The sequence below is a fragment of the Colossoma macropomum genome, unplaced genomic scaffold (assembly GCF_904425465.1).
Source record: "Colossoma macropomum unplaced genomic scaffold, Colossoma_macropomum, whole genome shotgun sequence".
In the NCBI taxonomy this organism is placed as follows: Eukaryota; Metazoa; Chordata; class Actinopteri; order Characiformes; family Serrasalmidae; genus Colossoma; species Colossoma macropomum.
In genome coordinates this window covers 18,234,375-18,258,612 of record NW_023494795.1, presented here as the reverse complement: position 1 = coordinate 18,258,612, position 24,238 = coordinate 18,234,375, and the positions used below count along the sequence as shown (strand labels likewise).

At 38.4% G+C, this 24,238-nt stretch overlaps 1 protein-coding gene across 2 annotated transcripts in view; it reads right to left on the bottom strand.

Annotated features, from left to right (window-relative positions):
- Positions 1 to 283: 283 nt before the first annotated feature.
- The window catches only part of rtn1b (reticulon 1b), a 57,878-nt gene continuing 33,923 nt past the window's right edge, over positions 284 to 24,238 (bottom strand). Inside the window, exons 1-7 of one of the 2 annotated variants that reach the window (XM_036581705.1) lie at positions 13,166 to 13,364; positions 2,652 to 2,859; positions 2,367 to 2,505; positions 2,177 to 2,246; positions 2,038 to 2,084; positions 1,460 to 1,518; positions 284 to 1,342 (exon numbers count right to left, since the gene is read on the bottom strand). In XM_036581705.1, the coding sequence (XP_036437598.1) occupies positions 1,300 to 1,342; positions 1,460 to 1,518; positions 2,038 to 2,084; positions 2,177 to 2,246; positions 2,367 to 2,505; positions 2,652 to 2,859; positions 13,166 to 13,238 (639 nt within the window). In that variant the 5' untranslated portion in view covers positions 13,239 to 13,364 and the 3' untranslated portion in view covers positions 284 to 1,299. Of the gene's footprint in view, positions 1,343 to 1,459; positions 1,519 to 2,037; positions 2,085 to 2,176; positions 2,247 to 2,366; positions 2,506 to 2,651; positions 2,860 to 13,165; positions 13,365 to 24,238 lie in introns of those variants that run through there. The other variant, XM_036581704.1, reaches the window with a different exon arrangement.

Sequence of the window (24,238 nt, the reverse complement as noted above, 5' to 3'; positions counted from 1 at the left end):
GCACGGTAGTGCCTACGTGTGGCATTGCAAGCTGAAAGTGGGCGCCATTCTTATGTATATATCGCCACTTTGAGCTATTAGACTAAAATTAGACTAAATTAGACCTATCAGTCCATTAAGTATGTTCTATTTCAATCCAATTCATTTTTCCTTCTTTGTCAGAATGGCATATGTAGTCATAGAATCTGAATGGCAAAATTTCAGTTATTTTTTGTTAGATACAACGAGAATGGACTAAAAGGTGGCTAAATGTGCCACTTATAAGAAAAGAACATAGACAATATACATTTAAGAACATTTATTTCCGCATTCAGTAATGAGTACATTTTAAGTGCAAATAGTTAAGAGTCCATGGCTAAGAAGAACTACACTCAACATAGTACAAAGATGGACAGAATCACCAAGCTGGCATTCGTTCGCTTTACGCTTCCTCCTCCTCCGTCTCTCTTGTTCGTGTGCATTTTACTTAAAAGAAGACTGACAACAGTACCTAAAACCATGAGTCTCTGAAATTCCTGTAACGAGTTATATATATATATATGTAAAAAAAAAAGAAACACACTACAAGTTAGTTTACCATACCTATTCAGAACATTGCTAAATATTTGCTCTTGTGCCACACAAAGAAGGTAAACCTCAGCAGGTCCACGCATCTAGCTGTTATTTAAGTAATATTGAAGTTTATATGTTTTCAGGTATATTGAGAGAAGAGAAGCCCCACCCGACGCCCCAGAGACAAAAAAGCTGCTTTTTTGACTTTTCTTGAAGAAGAAGAGACTATCACAGGAGAGCACTAAAGCTGAAGAGATCCTTTACACACTACAGAGAAACGTCTTCAGCATAGCTGAGAAAGCCAAGAACAAAGAAAACCAGAGGAAAAGAAGAAATGCATCAGCACTTAAGACTCTTGACTTCATGCACTTAATAAGCAACACAAAAAACACATTTTTTTTGTCTTTTTTTTGTTTGTTTTTTTGTTTCAACTTGTTCCTATATTTCATTGATTGTTTTTCTCACTAGAGCTTAGTGCTTGAGTGACAATGCGTTTTGCTTTTTTTTTCCTCTACGGTTACTGGGCAAGGGTGGGACTTCTGAACGGCTTGGCTGTTGCTCTAGACACCACAGTGTGCACAAAGTAGAACTATGCTCCAGTAACTTGTACATTTGCATGTGTATATGTGTGTGTGTGTGTGTGTGTGTGTGTGTGTTGGGGAACCCTCAGACCAACAGTAAGCTCTCCCTGTAATAAAGGAAGGGCTGGTCAGGGCCTCCTAGCGTTCTCCAGCTGCCCTTTAGGCTTTACTCAGCCTTTCGCTTGGCCCCGGGAATCTTCTCCTGGATCCTGTGGAATGCAACACACATGCACACCGTAAGATACAATGACCTTATGTAAGATATGCAAGATAAATATTTCTGGATGAATGTAATGACACAAGCAGAAAGAGCTGACAAGACTTACTTTCCCACTACTGAGTTTACTTGATTTCTTATTAGGCCCAAATACTGGTCAATCTGTGCCTAGACAAGAGAGAGGAAGATAAGGTTGATCTAGACAAGACAACCTAGAGGAACACCTGCAGTAAGAGGGGATGGGGTGGGGATATCGTTGTGTTTTTCTGAACACTGCACACAGTGTTTTTTAATGCCACATCTGGCTGGGCTTCTCCTTCTGACGCACAGCACTTTGTTCACAACAGATGTGCTTTTTGTTGTAGTTTACACCTACACATCATACAAAACCATGGTTTGTGGTTGGCCATTTTGCATGTAAGTTCAATGGACCCTTCCTGTCAGTAAGATAAAACCACAAAATGCACTAGACTTTTTGATGACAGGCTTGCAAGAGTAACAACCAATATGCCTTTCTATACATCTAATTGGTCAGGACAGCAAAAATGTTCATGGCATAGACCACTTGACTGCTTTGAGGTGAACTTTATTCTAACTAAGGTCATCTGGAGTGCCCTGCACAAAACCACAGAAAAGATCACAGTGTGATCCCCTTCTTTATATGGTGTAGTAATATCTGCCTCTTACCTGGTATTTCTCATAGACCACGGGCATGGAAAACATGGACACCACAGCTATTGAAAAGGATTGAAAATGTTCAGTTACACTAATAAATAATGCTGGCTTTTGTTAAGTGAATTAAAGTGAATATGAGTTGAGGTCTCACCCATGATGAGCAGAGTGAGGCCATTGAAGAGTGCTCCTACATAGGTCAACAGCCACATGAGCACTGCAAACTGAGCAATAAAAAAAATAATGTTAGCTAGTGCAAGCAGTGGACTCTCACTTTCCTGATGAGCATTCCTTCATACTGTTGATCTTCTCAGAGTAGACACTTATGGGCTAAGTATGGTTACCTTTAGTGAATCCACCAGGTCCTGCACAAGAAACAGTCGGCGAAGCTCCTTCAGAGTGCTGTTAATGTAGTGCTGGGTGTTCTCTGCATACTTCTGCATCTGATCATGGGACAGTGAAATCTCCATCTCCAGATATGACCTGCACAGGCACAAAAACAGTGTTTTCAATAGTACAAAAATGTATTGCAGATCAATGTATGAAATGATTCTAATATGAGGTTTAACCCATGTTAGGTTGTGCCCCATAATCCCCATATATGCAGACGTATGCCTAAGTGAGCTTACTTAAAGGGGTGTCCCTCATCAGTCTTCTGCACAGCCTGAAGCACAGACTTGTAGACTCTGAAGCTGATGGTGGCAGAGAGGGCAGCTAGGGCCAGGTAGGCTACTACACTGACCACACTGAACTGAGTCAGAGAGAAGAGCAACAGCAACACACTTCCAAACACCAATCCCGTCTGCTTCAGGTCTCGCCAGTACAACAGCGCCATCGCTACAGAGAGCGAGAGAGAGAGAGTAAGAGAGAAGGAGAGAGTGCGTACGTAAGTAAATCAGTGAATCAGCAACTTGCAAGCCCCCCAAAACTATAAGCGAATAAGCTCCATTGCTACACAGAGCAAGAGAGGGAAAGTAATCTCTACTGAATTTCCACAAATACTTCAGAATGACTCATATTATTTCTAGCAATTACATAATGTTTTGCCTGTCAGGTTCTTTACTGTAAGTCTTGTCTCATATTTGAGTCATGACAGCTCTCACTCTGCTGATTTAGATCAGTGGTCGTCAACCTCCTTCTGGATATCTATAACCTTACAGCTTTCACCTCTATCCTAACTCTTACACCCTTGATTCAGCGAATCAAGCTCTGTAGACAATAATTTGATGGATCAGGGTGGATTAGGCTTGTAGACTCTGCAGCCGAACAGGACGGTGGTAGATGTCAAGTAAAAAGGATGATAGCCTCAACCTCAGATGCTCTGTCCACAGATCTAAGATGGTCATAACTATCAGTTTCGTCAGTTACATTTTGATTGGCTATTAGCGTCAATACATATAGAATCATCATGTTTGTTTTATTTGAACTCACCAGGTATTGTCTTGATGCTCATATGTCATTGTTAACCCTTTAAAATCCCAGGCTTATGACATACTAAAGCTTATTATTCAGTAACTTTTTAGACTACAATGTAAACTAGCTGACTTATTCTTGGGTTATAGGAGTGTGCAGTAAACCTTTGGGCCTGTTGGTGGGCCTTGGCCATTTAAGGGGCTAATTTATAGCTGGAAACAATTGAGTTAAAATCTTGAAACACTGAATGGAAAATAGTCCAATTAGAATTTTTTCTCTGTGGTATCTAGTAAATACAGCCATGCAAGCGGTCCCATTGGTTAGGCCTTCAGGAGCTGAACTAAAGGCCTTACACATTAGATTAACCTCCAACACAATTAGGAACTGTCAGTGAAATCTACCAATCATGTTTTGATTTGCAAGAGGTGGCACTAAAGGCCTATTTATACCAAGTATTTTTTTTTTTTTTGCGATTTTGAACTAGTGGGACCTTCACACAAAGGCCTTTTCTTTAAACACAGGAAGAAGATGTTAAAGGAGGAGGAAATTACTTTGGGTAGTATCAACCAAGAAACATTTTTCTTTTGAGCAGCAACTAAGGTTCACGTGCTGAGTACAGTCCGATCCAAAAAAAAAAACATGGGGAGCTCCACTGCCTATTTCAAGATCTAAAGCTGTATTATGAGAGATTCCAAAGGTATTTTTGAATGTCAGTGGGGGAATTTATTGCACTGCTTCTACTCACTGCTCCTCTTATTAAAAGGGAGCAAACAAAGTACAGGGAGCCTTGTACGAAGTACATTTTCTTGGACTGCAACCATGACAATAGATGTCCTGATTGTTTAGCCCGATTTTTAACGCATCCGTACAATGCACCAAATTGCACATTTTCACAGCATTGCAGTCAATCAGTTTTGCCATTAATATGCATGCATTTAACTGAAAATCTCAACAGAAATTAGAACTATTGTAAACGTGTTTTTTGACCCAGTTTTAATTTCATGGTCTAAAATGAAGGCCTTGCTCTGAAAGTCACAGTTCACCACTAATGCATCAGAAAAAAAAAACCTTTACAAGCACTTGACTTCTCTGCAACAACAATGAGCCTTTACAATGAGAATGAAAAAAATATGACAGCATCACTCTTTAAATGTTATTCAAGAGTTTTCTTTGAAGCTTCTAGTAGCTAGTGAGATATCATCACAGATTTGCTGACATATACTGCTTCATTTTTACATTTTAAAGTTTTGTTGACAATCACCCTACATCACGCAAAAATAGCAGTTTGTGGTTGGTCATGTCACGCATCAATAAAAAATGGCCCATTCCTGTCAGAACAGGCATCTTTTGGCCACATTTAGCAGTAAAACCCGACAGACTCTGTCTGGCTTGCGTGACTACGGCTGGCAATCCCTAATCTAAATCATCTTTTGAGTCAGTTCTGCCATGACTTGACCATAAAACAGGAACTGCAGTAAAGAAACTGACAGTTTATGTATGTGCTACAAATAATATGAGTCAGTCTGGAGAATATGTTAAAATCCAAGCAGGGGGTAACTTTTTTATTTTCACCCTACTTCTCCATCTGTCTCTCCATTTTGTTTATCGCTCTCCCTCTCTTTGGCCTCTGCACATATTCCTCAGTCTCCCTTGGAGGAGCCTAATCCTCACCCAAGGGCAGCACGGTGGCCATGGCAACAGACTGGCACCAGGTACTCAGAACTGAAAGCTACCATGATTTAATTTGTGCAGTCCTATACGCCAAAAGTATAAAGATGCCTCTCTTTATTGTGAACCAAAATAAAATTCTCTATGTATTGTCAAAAATCCAAAAAATAGGTGTTCTTTTTTTATTGGCTGGGCAACTGTGAAAGTCATATTTGTAAATGTATCGGATTTCGGTGAAGTAATCAAATCAAATTGTGGTGAAATTTGAGATTTCATGATGCACTGAGCAATTTCCCAAAGAATCGTCATTCCTTTTGAGTTATGTTTCTGCTATGCCCTTTGGGTTGTGACATCATGCCTCAAAAAATGATACAGAAATCTCATGTTTGATATCATAGCACAAAGTTTCCAAATTAGACAGGCCTTTAAAGAAACTGAGGAGCGTAGATTAATAGAAAAAGCCAGCAATGTGGAGAGAAGGACCACGCCTTAACACACAGCACATTAATAGCTCCCCATATGGGCCTCACTTTGTTGTATCCCACTCCCATCCCAGTGTGCTCCCTTTTTCTTTGTTACTATTATGTCATCATGCAGCCTAAAGAACAAATCTGCCTATAGAGTAGAAACCGTGAAAATAGCATCCTATCAAAAATTCACCACATCATAATCAATACTCTGGTCAATAATGATCCATTAGTACTGATAACTATTTAGGCGCAGTAATGATTAAATCACAGCCACTGACCACACATTTCATATTCATTATCTACACACAGATCTGTGCCAATTTTCTGTCTCTTCTAGCCAGCTGAAAACTGGAGCATTATTTTGGGCGATGCTAAGCTACCGGCTAATACAGCTAATGCTCCAGAAACCTCCACAATGGCACCACCTGGGTTTGCACAAGCTTGTCGGGGTCCTTTGTGAGTATGTAACAACAGGGTGTGGTCAAGACCCCATTTTGCATTATGAACACAGACCTAGAGTATTTATTATGTATACAGGATGGGTTATTTTAGCCAATAATGACCTGAAACATGTTTCATTACAATTCATAAACATACACCCATGCACGTGACGTTCAGCTCATACTGTGCATGTCCGTCTTGTAGTACAATGCATGATGCACTGGGAGACAAATGCACATACATGTCAAAACCCATACATCCTCAATCCCAAACACCAATGGTTCTCCAATGTTCACAGCATTTCCCATAATTTCGCATTAAAGTGTGCATGGTAAAAATGTGCTGGTGAGGAGCCTCTCCTCTGAATGGCGCTCCGTCGCCACGGAAACGGGGGGAGGTGGGTGCAGTGGAGTGAGCGCTGATGCAGTTGCCATAGTGACCGCACTCCATCCCTCTCTCTCTCTCTCTCTCTGTCTCTCTCTCAGTCACACAGAAAGATCTGCCTGCCAGACGGAGTAACGAGGTGCTGATGAAGTGAGGGGGAAGGGAAGGATCAGGCAGAATGGAGGATAGAGAAGGGAAGCACAGGGATAGGGAACGAGGGCTGCCTTGACAAGCTAACATGCTAATGCAGCTCCCAATCAGTCAGACAGGGTGGCATCACTAAAACTCTCTTAGGGCATCACAACCACTGACAGTAAAGCTCCGAACTGTCAAAACCTGAACACAGAATTAGCTTATTACAGCTAATCTAGAGCAATTAAAAATGCCCCACATGAAAGACGAAAAGCATTAGTATGTATCCTGGTGCTGACGCTAATGAGGTGCTAAAGGACACAAAAGGTGAAGCAATTATAAAAAATGAGAGCTAAAGGCGAAGCTTTAAAGACTTCAACATTACACAACATAATAACCACAGAATAGAATATATGCATCCTCAGAAAACGTAATAAACTCTCAGCATCTCACATACGATAAAACTATGCAGGAAACAAGATCAGGACACACTGGTCTTTTGTATTAAAGTCTTTCCATGCTTATTCATAAAAACACACAACAATATGCACTAAAATTTCTCTAAATGCTCAGTTGACAGAACATTAAACTCTAGTCCGTTTGAAGCAGTTTAAACAGAAACTGTCCACATATGCTTCTATATATCATAACAGCTATCAGTACTGCAACTTGGAATCATAGCTGGAAGAGAGGACTGCACGCATGCATGCTATACACCTGATCTTCCACTAAAAACATTTCTAACTTTCTGTGTGTTGCTGTTCATGAAGCCAAATAAGTAGAGCACAGACAAATATCCTCATTTATGTTGCCAAATGGCAACAGCATAAACAATGGAACTGCAATTTGCAATGCATTCAGTGGGAGTAAACCAATACACTGCCACTGAACATTGCCTTATTCATTGTTCCAGCCATGTATATAACAACCATATATGCATAAACAGTTTAAGAATACAGAAAAGTATTTAAAATAATTCTATAGAAAACAAATATGTAAAATAACATACAATAATGCCTGTATAGTTGCAGAAATGACATATTGCAGTTTCATTGTTGCATGATGTTGCCAGATGGCAAAAATTATGGTTGATCAGTTTATATAAAACTGACATCTAAACTAGCTCACTGATGAAAAAAAAAAAATTGTAACTTAGCAGAGACTGTGTTTAAATCTTTTTCTTGAAATAGTTGTGTATAAACACGGAACTAGGCATACATACATTTTAAGACTACTTCAGACACTAAACCTCACCAAATGATGTGCGTATGAAAAAAAGAAGCACAGACTGCAACAGAGAGATATATGGCCAAAAAAATAAAGTATAGTTTATAATTTATAAAGTTAACTTTATAATGTAGCTAAGCATAAATAAATAAATAAATAAATAAATAAAATAAAAAATAAATAAATAAAAGACTTGTTGTGATATGACAACACCACGCAATAAAGAAGTAAAAAAAAAAACTTACCACCATGATTACTGTCAATTCCAGTCCTAAAAAAAAAAACAATCAAAACAAACAACACAAGTACCACAGCTACTGACACAACCCAGGCTACCCTACGTTTGCCTGGGTCACAATATTTTTACAATGTGTTCTCACACAGCCTGAAGCACTGCTTCACATTATAGAAGCAGAACAGCCCAATTTCCCTGTCAGCAGAGGGGAAATACTAACCCTTTCAACAGAGCACCAGATAACTCCATCCTTGACTAACATAATTACACCCAACCAATTTGAATGACAACAGCCTTGGCAGGAGACAGAAGGGCTGTAGAGGAACACTCAGAAAACAGCAGCACTCAGCTGCCAGGGATGACATGCTGCTTCAGAGAACCATAACATGTGCTGCAATATCAGATTATAGATTAACAGAGCAAAACAAAGACAATAGCAACTGTGCAAGCAGAGCATCTAAACATGACGTGGCATATTTCTGTTGCAACGCATAAATAAATCAACTTTCCCTGCTGCACTCCACTTCAGCAGAAAGTTAATGCTTGAAAAACTGATAAATTAAACTGAGGAATTTGAGGAAGATTAATATCTTTTATACACGCAACCCACTGCACTACAAATGAAAACATAACTATGTTTCCAGCACCTACTCTTTATAAATAATTCAGCCAAAAGCAGAGTGAGTGCAAATGCTACAACATACTCCATAGGTGGGGTTAACTGTAACAGATGTAGGGGCTAGATTTTACTGTCGCTAAAAGTCGAAACAACATTATTTAAAAATGCAAAACACCATTATTTAAAATAATTCTGTGAGGTTTAAACCAGACGAGTGGTCCAACCTAAATAAATAAAAAAACATTCAGTAAAATTAATTGATCAGTGAAAGAGCATGTCAAACAAGAGAAATGCATGATAAAAAAGCATGATAAAATTGTAATATTCATTTACATTATGTCTATAGTAAATTTTTGATTAAACTTAGACTGTTTTGAATTCACATGGCGGCATTCAGACTTGTCCAGTTAATTCCCTTGTGGGGCCTAGTTGTAACACTGCACCACAGCTAACCATGTGGAGGCTGTACTTTAGTCTGGCTAACTAACACTGTGAGTTATTTATATGCTTCAAAACAGTGCTATACTATAACCTCAAAAAGTAACTTCGAAAAACATAAAAAAAAAAAGTTCTATGGTACAAAAATAAGAGTGCTTCACAAGATATCGGTATGACAGCTGTCAAAATTGGCAGATGATGTTGCTACCAGAATATGAGAACATCACCAAAAGCATGTTGTACTTGAACCTGTTTAAATACATAAATATACATGTTACATTTCACCCAGTGTTAGTTCGTGCCCCACTCTCCCCTAATGGATCTAAATACACACAATTTATCATATATAGTAATACCAAAGGATAAAATGTACAGTTTGAGCACACTGATTAGATGACATTGTGTGAGGAGTATTTTACAGAAGGATATGTAACATTTACTGTGTCTTATAGACCCTTGTTTTTATTCTGTATATTTGGACTTGATGGTTAGTGTACGGAGCTGCCGATCCTGCGATCGAATACCCATTAGAACGAGGTCGTTACATCACCTGTAATTAAATGCCCAGTTTAATCACTACTCCAACCACACATGGGGTTTGAGCTTGGTGCCCTCTATGGGACTGAAGATACTTACTTCTTTCCTATAGTTCCCTATAGTTGCAGAGGAAGACTAGCGTACACATACCATGCATAGCATGCAAAAAGCAATTCTGTCCAATAAGAAAAACAAGTTCTGGCTTTCAGAGCCTGCGGCCAGACACTGCAGCTTCAGTGCTGTATGAATCAGCATGGCATGTTCTGAGCTATGTGTTATGAAATATGAATAGTGTCAATGTTTGCATGGGGGCTGGGAGACACTCCTTCTGCATCGGTGTCATGAGGTTCTGCTGTGTCTTGTGCTATGTTATCATCTTAGGAACGAGCCTACACCCTTAACTGATGGTTCTGCTTTGATCTTGAAAAAACTGTTAGTGACTCTTAAATTGATTTATGGCCAAACATTTCAAACACTATCACCGCTAAGTTCTCCTAAAAATGGAGCTTTCTTAAAAATAGTAGCTCACAGCTTGTGCTCTGACCCACCTAGCTCTGCCACTGGAACTGAGCGCAAAACAATTAATCACGCCAATGTTGTAATAAATGTCCTTATCAATGATTTAGTGTTGAAATTGGTGTTGCGGCTGGTGAGCTCTCCTGACAAACAATAAAGCTGGTGCAAGTTGTTCTGCCTCTGTGGAATAAAACTAGCAGTCAGAGGGTTCCTCCATTTGAATTCTAGGTTAGCTGCTCCCAGTGGAGATCTACATTTAACTGAATTGGGTGAAATCAAAGTCAGTGTGTGCTGCAACACAGCAGTGTGGAGTGCCTGATGTTCTGTGTTCTCTCCATCTGGTGATAGGAGAGGGATCTCTCGGTGTTTGATGCGATCTCCCCTGACGCAGTCTCATCTGATCTACTTTGGTCTCATCCAGTCTGAATTATGCCCACTCTCAGTAAGAATTGATCTGTGGTCACTGGGCTCTAAGAAGGTCCAGGACGATGTGAAGGTCCACTCGTGTTCATAAATAGTGAGAAAATCACGTTTTAACTAACACCACATTATAGAGATGCACTGAATTAAATTTTTTAGACTGATAATGGTAACTGATAATTTACACATTGTTGTAGTTGATACCAGTACTAATAACAACTAATTGCCGTTTTCATATAGGAAGGATGTTGAATGTATGACAGGTTAAGCTTATATAGATGCTTAATGTGGTTTTCCTACAAGAGAATCAACCCTTCGATTTTCCCTTTGTGGGGTTATTTGTGTCACTGAGTGAGTTTCAGTTTAGTTTAGTAAGTTTGAAAAGAATGGAAAAGTCTATTTACTAGTGAGAATATATGTGTCAGTGTATAAGCAAGCAAAAATGATCCAAGTTATCAGCTGTATTTTTTTCCATTTATCAGCAAAATAGGCTACATGAGCTGGTGAAATATCAAAATAAGGTTGAGTTCTGTTACATTTTGTTTTTTATACTGATACCTTAATTTCGATACCAATTCCTGAATGCTGATACTTTTTCCTGATACATTCTTCTTAATTACAAATAGAAAGTGGGTGTGAATTGAACCAGAAATGAGTCTGAGGTGCAGGAATTGGGTGTATTTACTGACCGTGAAAGATTACAGACCAAGAAACGCTGACCTTAGTAAAATGTAAATCAGACACTTAGATCAGCAGTCTAGATTTTGGAGAATGCCTATTGGCTCACAGATGGCAAGAGTGACTATTAGATAATGAAATTTGAATTACACATTTTGAATTTTGCCACCTAGTCCTATATATATCATACACCCCTACTGCATTGTGTGTGGATTCAAAATAAGAATTGTGTCACAAAACACATGGATGATGACCTGGCTCAGTGGTTAGTGTCTTGAATTCTACTGAAAGGATTTTGTGTCCTTTATGAGCAGACATAACTCCATTTGCGCCTGGCACCACTAGAATGGCAGTTTGTGATAGAGCCAAGATCTAAGCTCATAGCCCAGGTTTTTTGGACAGCTTTCCTGAAAATGAAAAGAGGCAAAAACTGCTGATCTAGGATCCAGCTTGATCTCTCTGCTGAGGTATGTCTCTCTGAGGCACAGAATCAATACACAGAGGACAGTCACATCACACGATTAGGCTGATATGTAAAGCTATGGCAAGTTTCATGCATGCAGAAAGGCCTCTAGAAAATGCTACTTCTTTCCTGCTAGGTATTACGTAATACTTCACAGAGAAGGAGGGTTTGGTTTTATTAGCTTTTATGTTTATTAATGTCATTAATGTCTCACTTCTCTAGTGTCAAACTAGAGAAAGTGAGAAAGTGAAATATTTTGACATCTTGACATGCACATGTTAAAAGGGTGTCAGAGATAAACCACTTAGCGTGGCAGCATTGTTGAAAAACACTTTGCGAAAGTATGGAGAGGACACAAACATCCAAACCTGCAAAATAGGTCAGGATTTAAAACTTATGTCTGTGAAATATGAAAGACTGTCATAGTGTTCACATAAAACACTACTGATTATTTATATTCATCTTCTGTAATTATATACAAACTCCCAATTACAGTAGATACCTCACCTATTGCAGACTCCATACATATGCAGGACCTGCAAAGGCCCAAAACTGCAAGTGGACAGCAACCTGACAAAGAATCCAGACAATTCTGAACATCCTTGAATGACACAAATGAGAAATTAGGTGCCAACTCAGGAGCAAAACAAGCCACAGCAATGACAACTGTCAAAAGCCTCCTCCACGGAACATTCTCAGATGGCTGCCTGTCTACTCCAGGATAGTTTGAAGGGATGAGTGTCTAGTTTTCTTCCATAGGCAGCCAGGTAAATAAATGACAGCTAATAATAGCTCTGTATACACACACGCTTATAAACACGCCTGGCAAAGCCGTCTATACAAAAACAATAGGCCGATGGCACTGGAGCTTTGTGCAAATGAAGACAGCCCTGCTATAGGTAGCCACACCCCAAACTCCTCTGGATCACAGCTGCTTGGTCGCCATGGCGTCAGATATGACAGGCAGCCAGACACAAAGCGGGAGGGGTACAGCTAGACAGCCTAGGACAGCTTGATTTAATGAACAACCCTCTAATACAAATCCACCAGCACACCTAACAGGATAATTACACAGTGGAAAATGATTTCACTGTGACAGATGGGAATGTAGAGTCAGGAGAAAATGTGTCATGAAAGGATGGATGCGGAGAGATACTGTGAAAAGAGTGGATGAGTGGGGGGGGGTGGTGAGAAAGGGCGTGCCTGGCTGTTCCAGACCCCCCTCGTTCGGGCCGCCTGTATTTTCATCATGGCGCAGACACTATGCCAAATGACAACAAGCGATGCTGCAACACACCCTATTCAATATTTCACACCTATCTATCTATATAACCTCAAGCATCTCTCCACAATCACCCTTGTCTCTTTCTTTTCTTATCATGGTTACATCAGCCAATGAAGACATGCTCATGCATCCTCATCCTTTCCATCGCTATAGACACCCCCAAGCAGGACCAACCCAATATCTGCCCCTCCCCGCACACCGAACACACACACAGTACCCTGGCACTTCCAGCTGCTCCAGAAGCTCTCCATCTTGGTCGAGTCGGCAGCTGCCGTGGTGCTGGTCTGCATGCTGGGCTGGGTAAGGGAAGGAATGACACTAGGCTATTGCTAACACGCTAGTGCTGCTGCTTCTGCTGCTGCTCCACTGCACTGCTCTCTCTATCTCTCTCTCTCTCCCTCTTTCTCCCCACCCTATACCGGTGCATGAATGACCCAGAGGAGGAGGAGACAGAGAGGGGAGGGGGGCAGGGATGGCTTGTGCTAAAAGACAACAGTGCTGCCGACTGGTGGAGAAGAAACGAGGATGCGAAAAAGAAAGAGAAAAGGAGAAAATAAACGGTTGGGGAGGGCCTTAAAAGATAAGTTGACGCACTGTAATCCATTGAGACTGGGGTGCAAACGTTGCTGTCTAAAATCCTGCTTGTTAGTTTTTGACAATATCTGCAGTAAAGGATTCTTCCTGCAGTTTTGGTTAATGAGGGCAAGCCAATAAGAAAACAGTTAAGCTTATTCTTCCAGCATTCAACCTGCAGGCAGAAGTAAGCAAGAACAAAATTTCCTGTTTTAGTCTCTCTCTTTCTTTTTCTGTGAGATTATAACTAATCCTAGAGGGGATGCTCATTTGCGTGACCTGATGGTAAACCCCAGCACAGATTTCTGCTAATATTTGTGTCTTATTTTGCCCACTAACAGCCATTCTGTCTGGCCATGGCTCTAATCTCTTTCTTTATAATCCAACCCACACATATTCTGTTTTAGATGACTATCCAAGGACCAGTGGACAATGACCAATCAAAATAGTGTATGTAAGTGTGAATGTGTATCACAGTATGTGTAAGGCGACATCATATGGGGTACAGTGAATGATTCAGCAGTCTTGGATAAAGGAAACAGAGCTCACAGCTGCTCATCTTCTCATATAAGCAGTTTAGTGGCACAACTCCATGAGCAAATATAGTAGACAGAACAAAAGGACAGATAATAGATTTCACCTTCTTGTCTAATGCCTATACATACAGCAGATCAATCAAACTATGCTGATCTTATAGATTGAAATGCAATCAATTCCAGCTTGATGTAGGGCAAATAAAAAACGCATCAACCATCAACCTGCCATGACCGCAAAGATTTTACATTAGAGTCAAAGGCAAAGAGGGCTATGATGAAAGTTATGACGCCGATTATAATCACTGAGGAATTTATTATGCAGACCAGGGGGTCACCAAATGTATGCACAAAGGGCTGGTGTGGCTGCAGGTTTTCATTCCAACCGAGCAGGAGCTCTCCTGACATGGCTAATTGCTTGTTGTGTTTATTTAGTTCTGCTTTTGCTTGTGTGTAATGAAAACCTGCTCTTTGTGGACAAGATTGATGACCTTTGATGCAGACAATGACAAAAAGGGCCAGCAAGCAAGACTTGTAGCGGTTTTACTCCAGCTAAATCTATTCTAGAAAGATCACACCACTTGCATCTTGACCCTTTAATGGACGTTGCAGACTATTTTAACGAACTTTCTGATAATGGTGTTAATAGAATCATTCATAAATGTAATCAGGGAGGGGTGACATGGCAAAAATGTAACATCACAATACTTAATGTCAATTTCACCATACAAGATATACATCACAATATATTTCTCACGCTTGAGATATATATTCATAAATAATAGTACATTTTATAACGTATTTTGTAAAATATAATATAAAATAGGATATAGCCTAAAATATTATGTTTTTTATTGTAGTCTTAGTTCAACTTTGTGCTGTAACCTTCAGAAATAAATGATGGTGAGGTTATCCTCTGTCCCTTCTTCACTAAAATTTATTCAGAATCACCACCTAAAACCATCTGAATATAAACCAAACAAAATACAAAATACATCCATTTTAATATTAAACGAAAACTTGATGTGCCAAGTTAAGTCGTCATGGAAAGGATCAATAAGATCCTCAACTGGCAGTGCATGGATTTTAATGAAACATGTAGAGCAGATGTCTCTAACTCAAATTACATGGGGGCCACTATGTGTTTTTTCCAAGAGAGGCTGGTAGACAAAAAGTAGGGAAAAAGTGTCCTGTATTTTTTACCCAAGTAAAACATCAAGTATGCACTTATTTAACCACACCTTAGTCAATACTTATTAGCAAATCTTCTGTCACCACAACTGCTTATGACGATCATGATTATTATTTAGGTCACATTTTTTTGTATGGTCCCTTGTAGATGCTTATCTACGGATACTTAATACAGATATAATAAAGATACAGACACTTAAATCATTAACAAACCTTCTGGTGATGTTCAGTTGATTATCAACAACATTGTGATTAGGGTTAGGGTAAGGAGTAGATGTAGGTTTTGCTTTAAGGTTAAGGTTAGATTTAATAAACTCTTTCACACTGAACTTGAAATTCAGTTGCATTTAGTGGATATTTATTGAGCATATACAAAGCATCTACAGTGGACCATCCAAATAACACCCAACTTCAAGTTCAGTTGCATTTAATGGACATTTAGTTTAATGTTACTTAAAAATATATCAAGCATTTACAAAGCATCTATAGTGGACCATCCAAATAAAGTGTTACCATTACTTTCAGTAGTATCATCATTATTACTGTAACTTTAGTCTAAATACATTTAATAAACATTTTAGCATTCACTTGAATTAAATAAACTAACATTTAACTGTAGAACTGCATGAGAATTGCATTGGCATTTCTGCTAAACACTAGTGAAGTTTGTGCGAGTGAAGTGCTGGGAATGATGTTGGGACTGAGACAAGACAGAGTCCAAATGATACTGAGATTGAGAGCAGAACAAGACCATTAAGTTACAGTGTTGAGACCGAGACCAAGCTTGAGTACCACAACACTAGTGTTCACTGCAATGTTAAAGCTCCCATTGAGACACAACAGGAGACGGTCATTATTGTGATTGCTACAATGAAATTAAGACATGTGACTGAAACAAATGAATACACTGATTGTTATTATTTATAATTTATGCAGTAATTCTATAAGCACTAATATATCTGTGACTTACTCAGGAAGTGTATTGTGACATAATTTATCATGATAATGATGGCATACTGTAATATTGCCCACTCATAACCAGAGAGAGGCAAATACATTCTTGTATGTCCCCAAATCAACTTTAAACAGAGAAATGTTTCTTTAACAGCATCCAGCCTATTCTTGGTCTCTGTTGGTGGTGAGGTGACAGACTGCGATGAAATACGTTTGTGGCCAGAGATTCCCTCCACCATCTGTTACTGGCATATCAGGAGCTTTTATACACTCTTTACACGCAGAGCTGAACACATTTCTGTTTATATTTGACACCACATTTGTGTTTAGTAGCTGAACAAGTCAACATGCTTACTGACCTAAAATGAATTCAAAATCAAAAGCTAAACTCGCAGGAAATTAGCATCCAAATAATAAGACACTGGCTGATATCTTTGATTAATATAAAACAAAGCTATGTATAACGTGGGCATATTGTATACTGTCTAGTAGGTAACTGCAGAGAGATGGAAATGAAAGTATGGACATTAAACTGTGTGCCAGAACCTTAGTCATGGCAGTAAATATCCACTGAAAGTGCTTACAAGAGCAGCGATACTGATGAACTCAGCGGGATTGGAAAGATCGGCCTCCATCAGGATAAATGGCAAGAAAAGCGCTTTTAAACATGAGCCGGCCACAGGCACTCCAGCAATGCTCAAGGAGACAGATGACAGAAAAGCATTCAAATGAGATTAGTTAATGGATTTTCATACCTAAGCAATTACACACCTGGCAGTAATTTGTTTGGTTATTGTGCAACTAGAGGCACTAGAGATGTGGGCTAATGCTGCAGCTTTTATTAAAATGCTTTAATTAGAAAAATCCTTTATTTTATCCTCTTCACATGGTTAATATTCTACATGAATGAAACATCAGAGGCAAAAATCTACACATGCAAAAAGTGGCTGAGAAAAAGGAATGAAAGGTGCGCATATAATTTCATCCATTTTCATCCAAGAGCAACTGAATTGAGACAGCCAAAAAGACGTTAAGATAAAAGAAAGCAATGTGTGCGCACAAATTCATCCAAGACTAATCGATCTTTAAGCTGCTGTGTTCAGATACCTCAGATGTTTCCATTTTTGTGGCCTTTCGATTTCTCTAGACTAAAGCCGCAGCCATAGAGTGAAAGAGAGAGAAAGAGAGAAAGAGAGAGAGAATTTAATTTCCTGTTCGACTCTCTCATTCTTGTAAAATGAAAGTGAGATGAAAACAGGGAGAAGGTTTCCTTACAGGATTCCTCGGTCGTCACTGATTTATGTTTCTGTCATAACACTGTGCAGCTCGGTAGCTCCAGAAGCTTGCTGCATCCTTTTCTCCACTAAAAATATTCTCTTGATACTAGGGGTCAACTGATATGTTTTTTCAGGGCTGACACTGATAATCAGTAATCAAGTACGCTGATAAATGATATTTGAGACCGATATTCATTTACCATAAATTTGATGATTGCAGTGTGAAAATTGACAACTCTTACTCACAATTTACATTAAATTAAACATTAGAATATTATAAAAAACAAAGTGCTTTAAACTTAAGAAAGTATAGGCTGCATAAATAGTAACTTCTTTCAGATGATCAACAGATAAAAAATAACTGTGATATTTGTAAGAAAAATGGAGCTTAAAAAGGTTCAAAAACTTTAAATTCAAAAATGTATACAAATATATTATATTTACACAATTTTTATGTAAAACAGATACATAGTATGACTTACTGACAGTGTTGAAAGTGCATACATCAGGAGAAGAGCTTGCCTTTTCAGTGTATAGCCTCCACTAATCAAATACATAGAACTGTAAATGTAGCACGGTAAAAATATTACAGTAAACATCTGAGAAATAATGAAAATAAGTAAAAATGATTACTACTTTGTAAAAAGCAACAACACTGAGGGAATATGAATTTTAATGTCTTTACTAATTTTGTTGTTCAACGAAAAATGTATTTTGGTGTATTTCCCTTTTTATGGAAAGCATGTGATTCTACAGTCTGTTAGGATTTGCTGCTTGATTTTGTGCTTCATCACGCAAATGTCCCAGTCCGTTCAGATAATCACGCCGGTCATACGGTCGGTCTATGATCTAGAGTACTAGAGTAAGTTGGCCATACAGCTAACAGGCTAAAAGGCTCCAATAATATTCAGAGACACAGTTCGAATTTTACTGAAGTCAACAACCCAACTGTAACATCCAAAGTAAAGCATTTATGTTACTTCATATCTGTTATGAGCTCCAAATGTCTGTCTTTAATCTGCAATAAAGTATTAAATATTCAGCTCTGTTGGCTTACCTAGTGTTGAAATACCCCATTAGTGGAATTTACCATTGTTTTTGTGGCAGCAAAAAGGAAAATTAAAAAGGACTTACAAAGCAAATTTTGCATTTGCTTTGTAAGTCCTTTTGGTTGGCACATGCTCATGATTTTGTGACTATATACCTCTACACTGTGCCCAGCTGCAGCCATTTAATAGTTCTCCACCACCACACAATGGCCACACCCCCAAACCCTCCAATCCACTGAAACAGCCAATGAGAGCAGTGGTTATTAGCATATATAAACAACACCCTGAAAATGATCTTTTCTTCACAGAGGAGTAAATTACAGGGTAAAATACATCATACAAAGACTTATGGTATAATTTGTTTTCAACTTTTTCCCAGTTGTCAAAGACCACAGATAACAATGTCAAATTAAAAAGAAGTAAAATATATTTACGTGCCTCAATTAAAAATAGCTCCCCTACGGGTTCAGTAGCTTTGAAAAAAAAACCAAAACAACAAACTCAAATTGTTCTCGGCTGATACTCAATGTTTCAGTGTTAGTATCAGTAAAGGAAAAGGTACTGTGGCACCTATATGGGATAGAAATGACACTGTGGCGTACTATGCGCTGATATTCAAAGATGTAGTGCTATAGATGTCTGTACTGGTGGAGTGCTGAGCCCTCTGCTGGCAGAAACTGAGGATATAATCCTCAGCTCAGTCAATACAATTTCTCCAGTCTTCCTCTGCCTTCTAGAGTGTTCTAGGGCACATTGAGTTCTGGTCAGGAGGTACAATCTGACTCCAGCCTGCTGCAGCACACTCTGCATAGCACAACCCCCACACACAAATACTATGACGCAAGGGGAAATGCCACAGACATCAACAAGATAACTTGCCTATTCTTTCCTTGTGTCCAAGCAAGGAAGATAACCATACCCCATAGTAGGTCGAGCTGATATAGCTTTGTGTCAGCCAGTGTCACTGACATATGATTGATATTAGGCCTTATAACATGATGACACTCTAGGGCAGAAAACTATAAAAAAAGGAAAAAGGGCAGAAAAAAATGAAGAATCTATTATTTCTCTCCTCAGCCACTGACTGCGTGTTTCAGGATCAGAGAAAGGTCAGTGTATGACAAAAGACTACTGTACAATTCAGTACTCTTATAAGGAACAGACAAGCGAAAAAGCAAACAATAAGATGACCAGCCCAGTCCAGCTCTTAAAACCAACACCTAAAATAGGATTATGAACTCTTACTGCACAGAGATTTTTAGAGAATTTTAGCCAACAAAAGGCTCTCAGCAGCTCAAAACAAAGTTGTGGCACATTACCAGCAATACTGAGAAAACATTTTAAAAATGTAAAAACTACAGATCATATGTTCATCACTTTCTTTGAAGGTGCTATTATGTGTTACTTTCTCTCTTTGCTTGAATTACTTCTTTGATAGAGCTTTCAAAAACAGGGAGCACACATATACTTTGTAAATCATAATGCACTTAAAATTATCACTTAAAATAATTTCAGCATAATGTATTTGGCCTACTTTAAGCGTTATAACCTCTTATCTTATGCTGTGCTAGATGTTTTAGAGGCCGGCCAAAGTCACTAAACATCAATAAAAGATAATAAAAAACTGATTTTGTATTTTAGATGATATGATGTATCATGCTTAATATGAACAGGGACATGTGACGTTAATGGCCAAATCAACAATCAACTTCTGTCAACCACTTAAAATCCCAGGGCTATTACATACCCAGGCTTATTATTCAGTTACTACAGAGACTTCAATACAAACTGGATGTGCTATTCTTAAATTATAGAAGTGTGTAATAAAACTTTAGGCCAACTGCTGAGACCTGGAAAATATATCAGACTAAGCCAGAATGTACCCAGTGCAAAGAATGATATTCTTTCATTACCATCCAAGAACACAACATCCACAAGCTTTGTTTCACTTTCAGTTTGGGAAAAAGCAAAATAGAATAAACCAGGTTTTCTCTAATTCTGCAATCCCACAACCAAATGTTCCAAATGCAATGGTAGCTGTACTGTAATTGCTTTTACTGCTTTTATGAATCATATGTTGATCATGTTGTGGTTACTGTTGTACTGTAATCTGATCTTGAGTTATCCAATCCTTCTGACCTAATCACAAGAAGTCCTCTCCATAATGGATGCTTTGTGTCGGTATCTCTTTTGGCCTTTCCACCCAAAGGATAATTGTGCATTCCAGCACAGAATGCTCACTTTATGCTATTTTAATGTAATCTATACTTCCATCTTTTCACTCTCTTCTCACCCAACCTGTTTAATAATGCTGTACAAGAGCATAATCACAATTTTGCTACTAATGTTGAAGTCATGTTTTTTGATAGCTTAATAGCCTGATCTGAAGACCTTCTGGTCTTACCAATGAAAGAGGAAACAGCCCAAAATAAAATGTCCTTTAGAGTATCATTATGACACAGTGCTTGTGCAAGCAATGTACCCAATTTCCTCTGAAAATTGATTGTTCAGCTGTCCTAACCATAGATAGCCTCTATCTGCAAATATAAAAAGAGCAACAGAACGGAAGTGGGGAAAATGGGTTTGTCCATTTCTTTATAAGAAGTATATTGAAACCTTAAAAAAGCAAGCATTTGTTAAAATGTGGTAGTGATACAGTATGTAACTCCCTACCTGTAAACTCTGAGGAGTTTTGAAATTCTAGTCTTGGCTGATGTTATAACTGTGACCAAAACTGTAGATTTATGACGGGTTAACTTGCTTATGTGATTTCTAAAATTGTAATTTATACAAATTGGACAAAAGTGCCTTGCATGGCTAAAAACAGTATTGATGCTGAATGCTAAAATTTGTTGTAGTATTATAGATTGATATTCCATTTGGTGAAATTTTCCTGTGTGAATTGTAAAAAAAAGAATAATAATAAAAAAGCTACTTTTTGTATATTTTATTTACCCATTTTCCTCAATTCATAAATATAATAAATAAAAATAAATCCTTCTCAGACATAAATATCTAAAAAGTAGCAAGTCGTATGAAGGTCACACAACAACATTACAAATCACTATTAATTGCATTACCACCCATATTAAAAGTCTACTGTCTATCTAACACTGGAAATCTTAGCCATTTTCAGTCACTGAAAATGAGTGTCTACAGGTTTGTAAATGTCTATCCTCATAACAGCATCAACAGTGGAGCCTCTCAACTTTAATAATGAGAAGAAACACCTACACGTACACCGGGAGAGACATGAGCAGTGAGAAAGTCGAAAGCTGAAATTCTAATTGCGTTAGTGCTAAATGCCATCATTTAGAGCTCTCTCAACTGTCTGGCAGCCTCAGGCACTGAGAGAGACTCCATATGCGCACCACTGACACCAAACCACTCTCAAAGAGAGGCAGAAATGGCAGCCTGAGTGGAATTAGCCTAGTACAAAATTAAAATGTTATCACCACCTGCCTGGCTTCTATCTGCTCTTTACTGGATGTGTGATTTCCACTCTTGCAGCTGCAGTGTGCCTGTCTTAACACATGAGGGCAGCACTCATCGGTGAGGCCTTGGAAAGGAAGGAAGCATTGCATTTGGCCTGAGTCATATGGAGATGCTCCAAGCATAACCCACACAGCACACACGCAGACACATATAAATACACTCACTAATATATTTATGTGTAATAAACCTTCCACCAGAATTACGAGTAAATATTTACATACCAGCTACTAACATTTATGACATAAACTCTGTGCAGAGCAGATGGGGTCCATGTCCAGCTCCAATATCTAAACCCAGGCAAATGTTCATCCTTTGGTTTTAAAGGAATACTACAGTGTTATTTAGATTATTTTGGATGGATGGATGGTTGGACGGGCGGACGGATGGATGGATGTATGTATGGATGGATGGATAGATAGACAGATAGAGTTTAACAGTTTTTTTCTGTTTTTTTTTCTGAGTACATGGAAGCATATTGTAATTATTGTCTGTGTCTGAACCGCGTGTTACACTCAGGGGACTTTCTCAGCTCAGAACAGAACTCACTACTGCTTACATACCAACTCCAGCACTTGTAATTATAAGCCAGAGACATGTTGGATGTTTTTCTTTTTTCACACGTTGCATTCCCACTGGAGCACGCTCAGCAAGGCACAAACCCCTACAGCACTGCATGAGGACATACAGAGGTGACTCTGGTGTTCATGATCTAAGAGCTAGTTTTCATTTCACTGGGTCATTTCAAGCTTACAACAATCTGTTTTATCACTGACTCTTGTGTGATTTAAAAGTCTTAAAATATATAAATCAGATGCAATGACACATAAATCAGATGCAATGAGACATAAAAATGTATAGGGTACTCAAAAATAAGTTGAGAAGCAGTAATTTAAAGTAGTTAAATGGTATTGCAATGTTAGGAAAATGTAAATATTAGAAACAGTAATTCAGAGTAGTAATAAGTCAATTCTAGATACAGTACTTTAGACTAATAAAGTGGCACAGCAATGTTAGGCCACTAAATAAATATTACAAATATTACAAATATTAATTTAGAGTAGTACAGTGGCATAGAGATGTTAGTGGGCTTTGCAAATACTAGAAACAGTACATTAAAGTAATTCAGTGGCATAGCAATGTTAAACTAAATAAATATTAGAAAAAGAGTAGTAAAGTGGTATAGCATATGTTACGGGACTATGTAAATACTAAAAATGGTCATTGAAAGTAGTAATGTGGCCTGGCAGGTTCAGGAGACTGTGTATACATTAGAAACAGTAATTTAGAGTATTATAGTGGCATAGCTGTGTTAGGAGACCACGTAAACATTATAAACAGTTATTTAGAGTAGTAAAGTGGCATAAGGATGTAAATTCTAGAAACAGTATTTCTGAGTAATTAAGTAGCATAGCAATGCTATGAGAATAAGAAAATATGTGAAACATTACTTTAGAGTTGTAAAAAACATAGTGATGTTAGTGGACTATGCAAATACTAGAAACAGTACTTCAGAGTAATTAAGTAGCAAAGTTATTTTAGGAAATTATGCAAATATTAGAAACAGAATAAAGAAAGTAGAATAGTAATGTTAAGGGACTATGTTAAATACTAGAAACAGTACTTGAGAGTAATGAAGTGGTGTAGCAATGTTTGGGGGCTATATGAATATTAGAAGCAGTCATTTAGAGTAGTAAAATGGCCTAGCAATGTTAGGAGTAATATTGAGTAGTACAATGGCATATGGATGTAAATTCTAGAAGCAGTACTTGAGAGTAACTATGTAACATAGCAATGTTTGGGGTCTATTTAAATCAGGGAGCTCCTGTCCTGGAAGGCAGGTGTCCAGCACAGTTTGGTAATTCCCCCGCTCATACACACCTACTAAACCTGGCAGGTAACAGATGAGTTGAATCAGGGGTGTTTGTACAAACTCGACACCGGCCTTTGATGACCACAGTTGAACATTCCTGATGCAAATAATAGAAACAGTAATTTAGAGTATTGAAGTGGTATAGCAATGTAATGAAACTATGAGAACATTCATGTACGCAGTATGTAATGTGTAAACATTAAGAGGCCATGTCTTCCTGCTTTAACTACTTAAGCACTATGGTTTTCTGTCTGAACAAGTATAGAGATGAGCTACTGTTATACAAGATCAACAGTGACGCACGCTGCTGACTGCTGGGAAAAGAATGCCTCCCAGAAATTTGGGGCC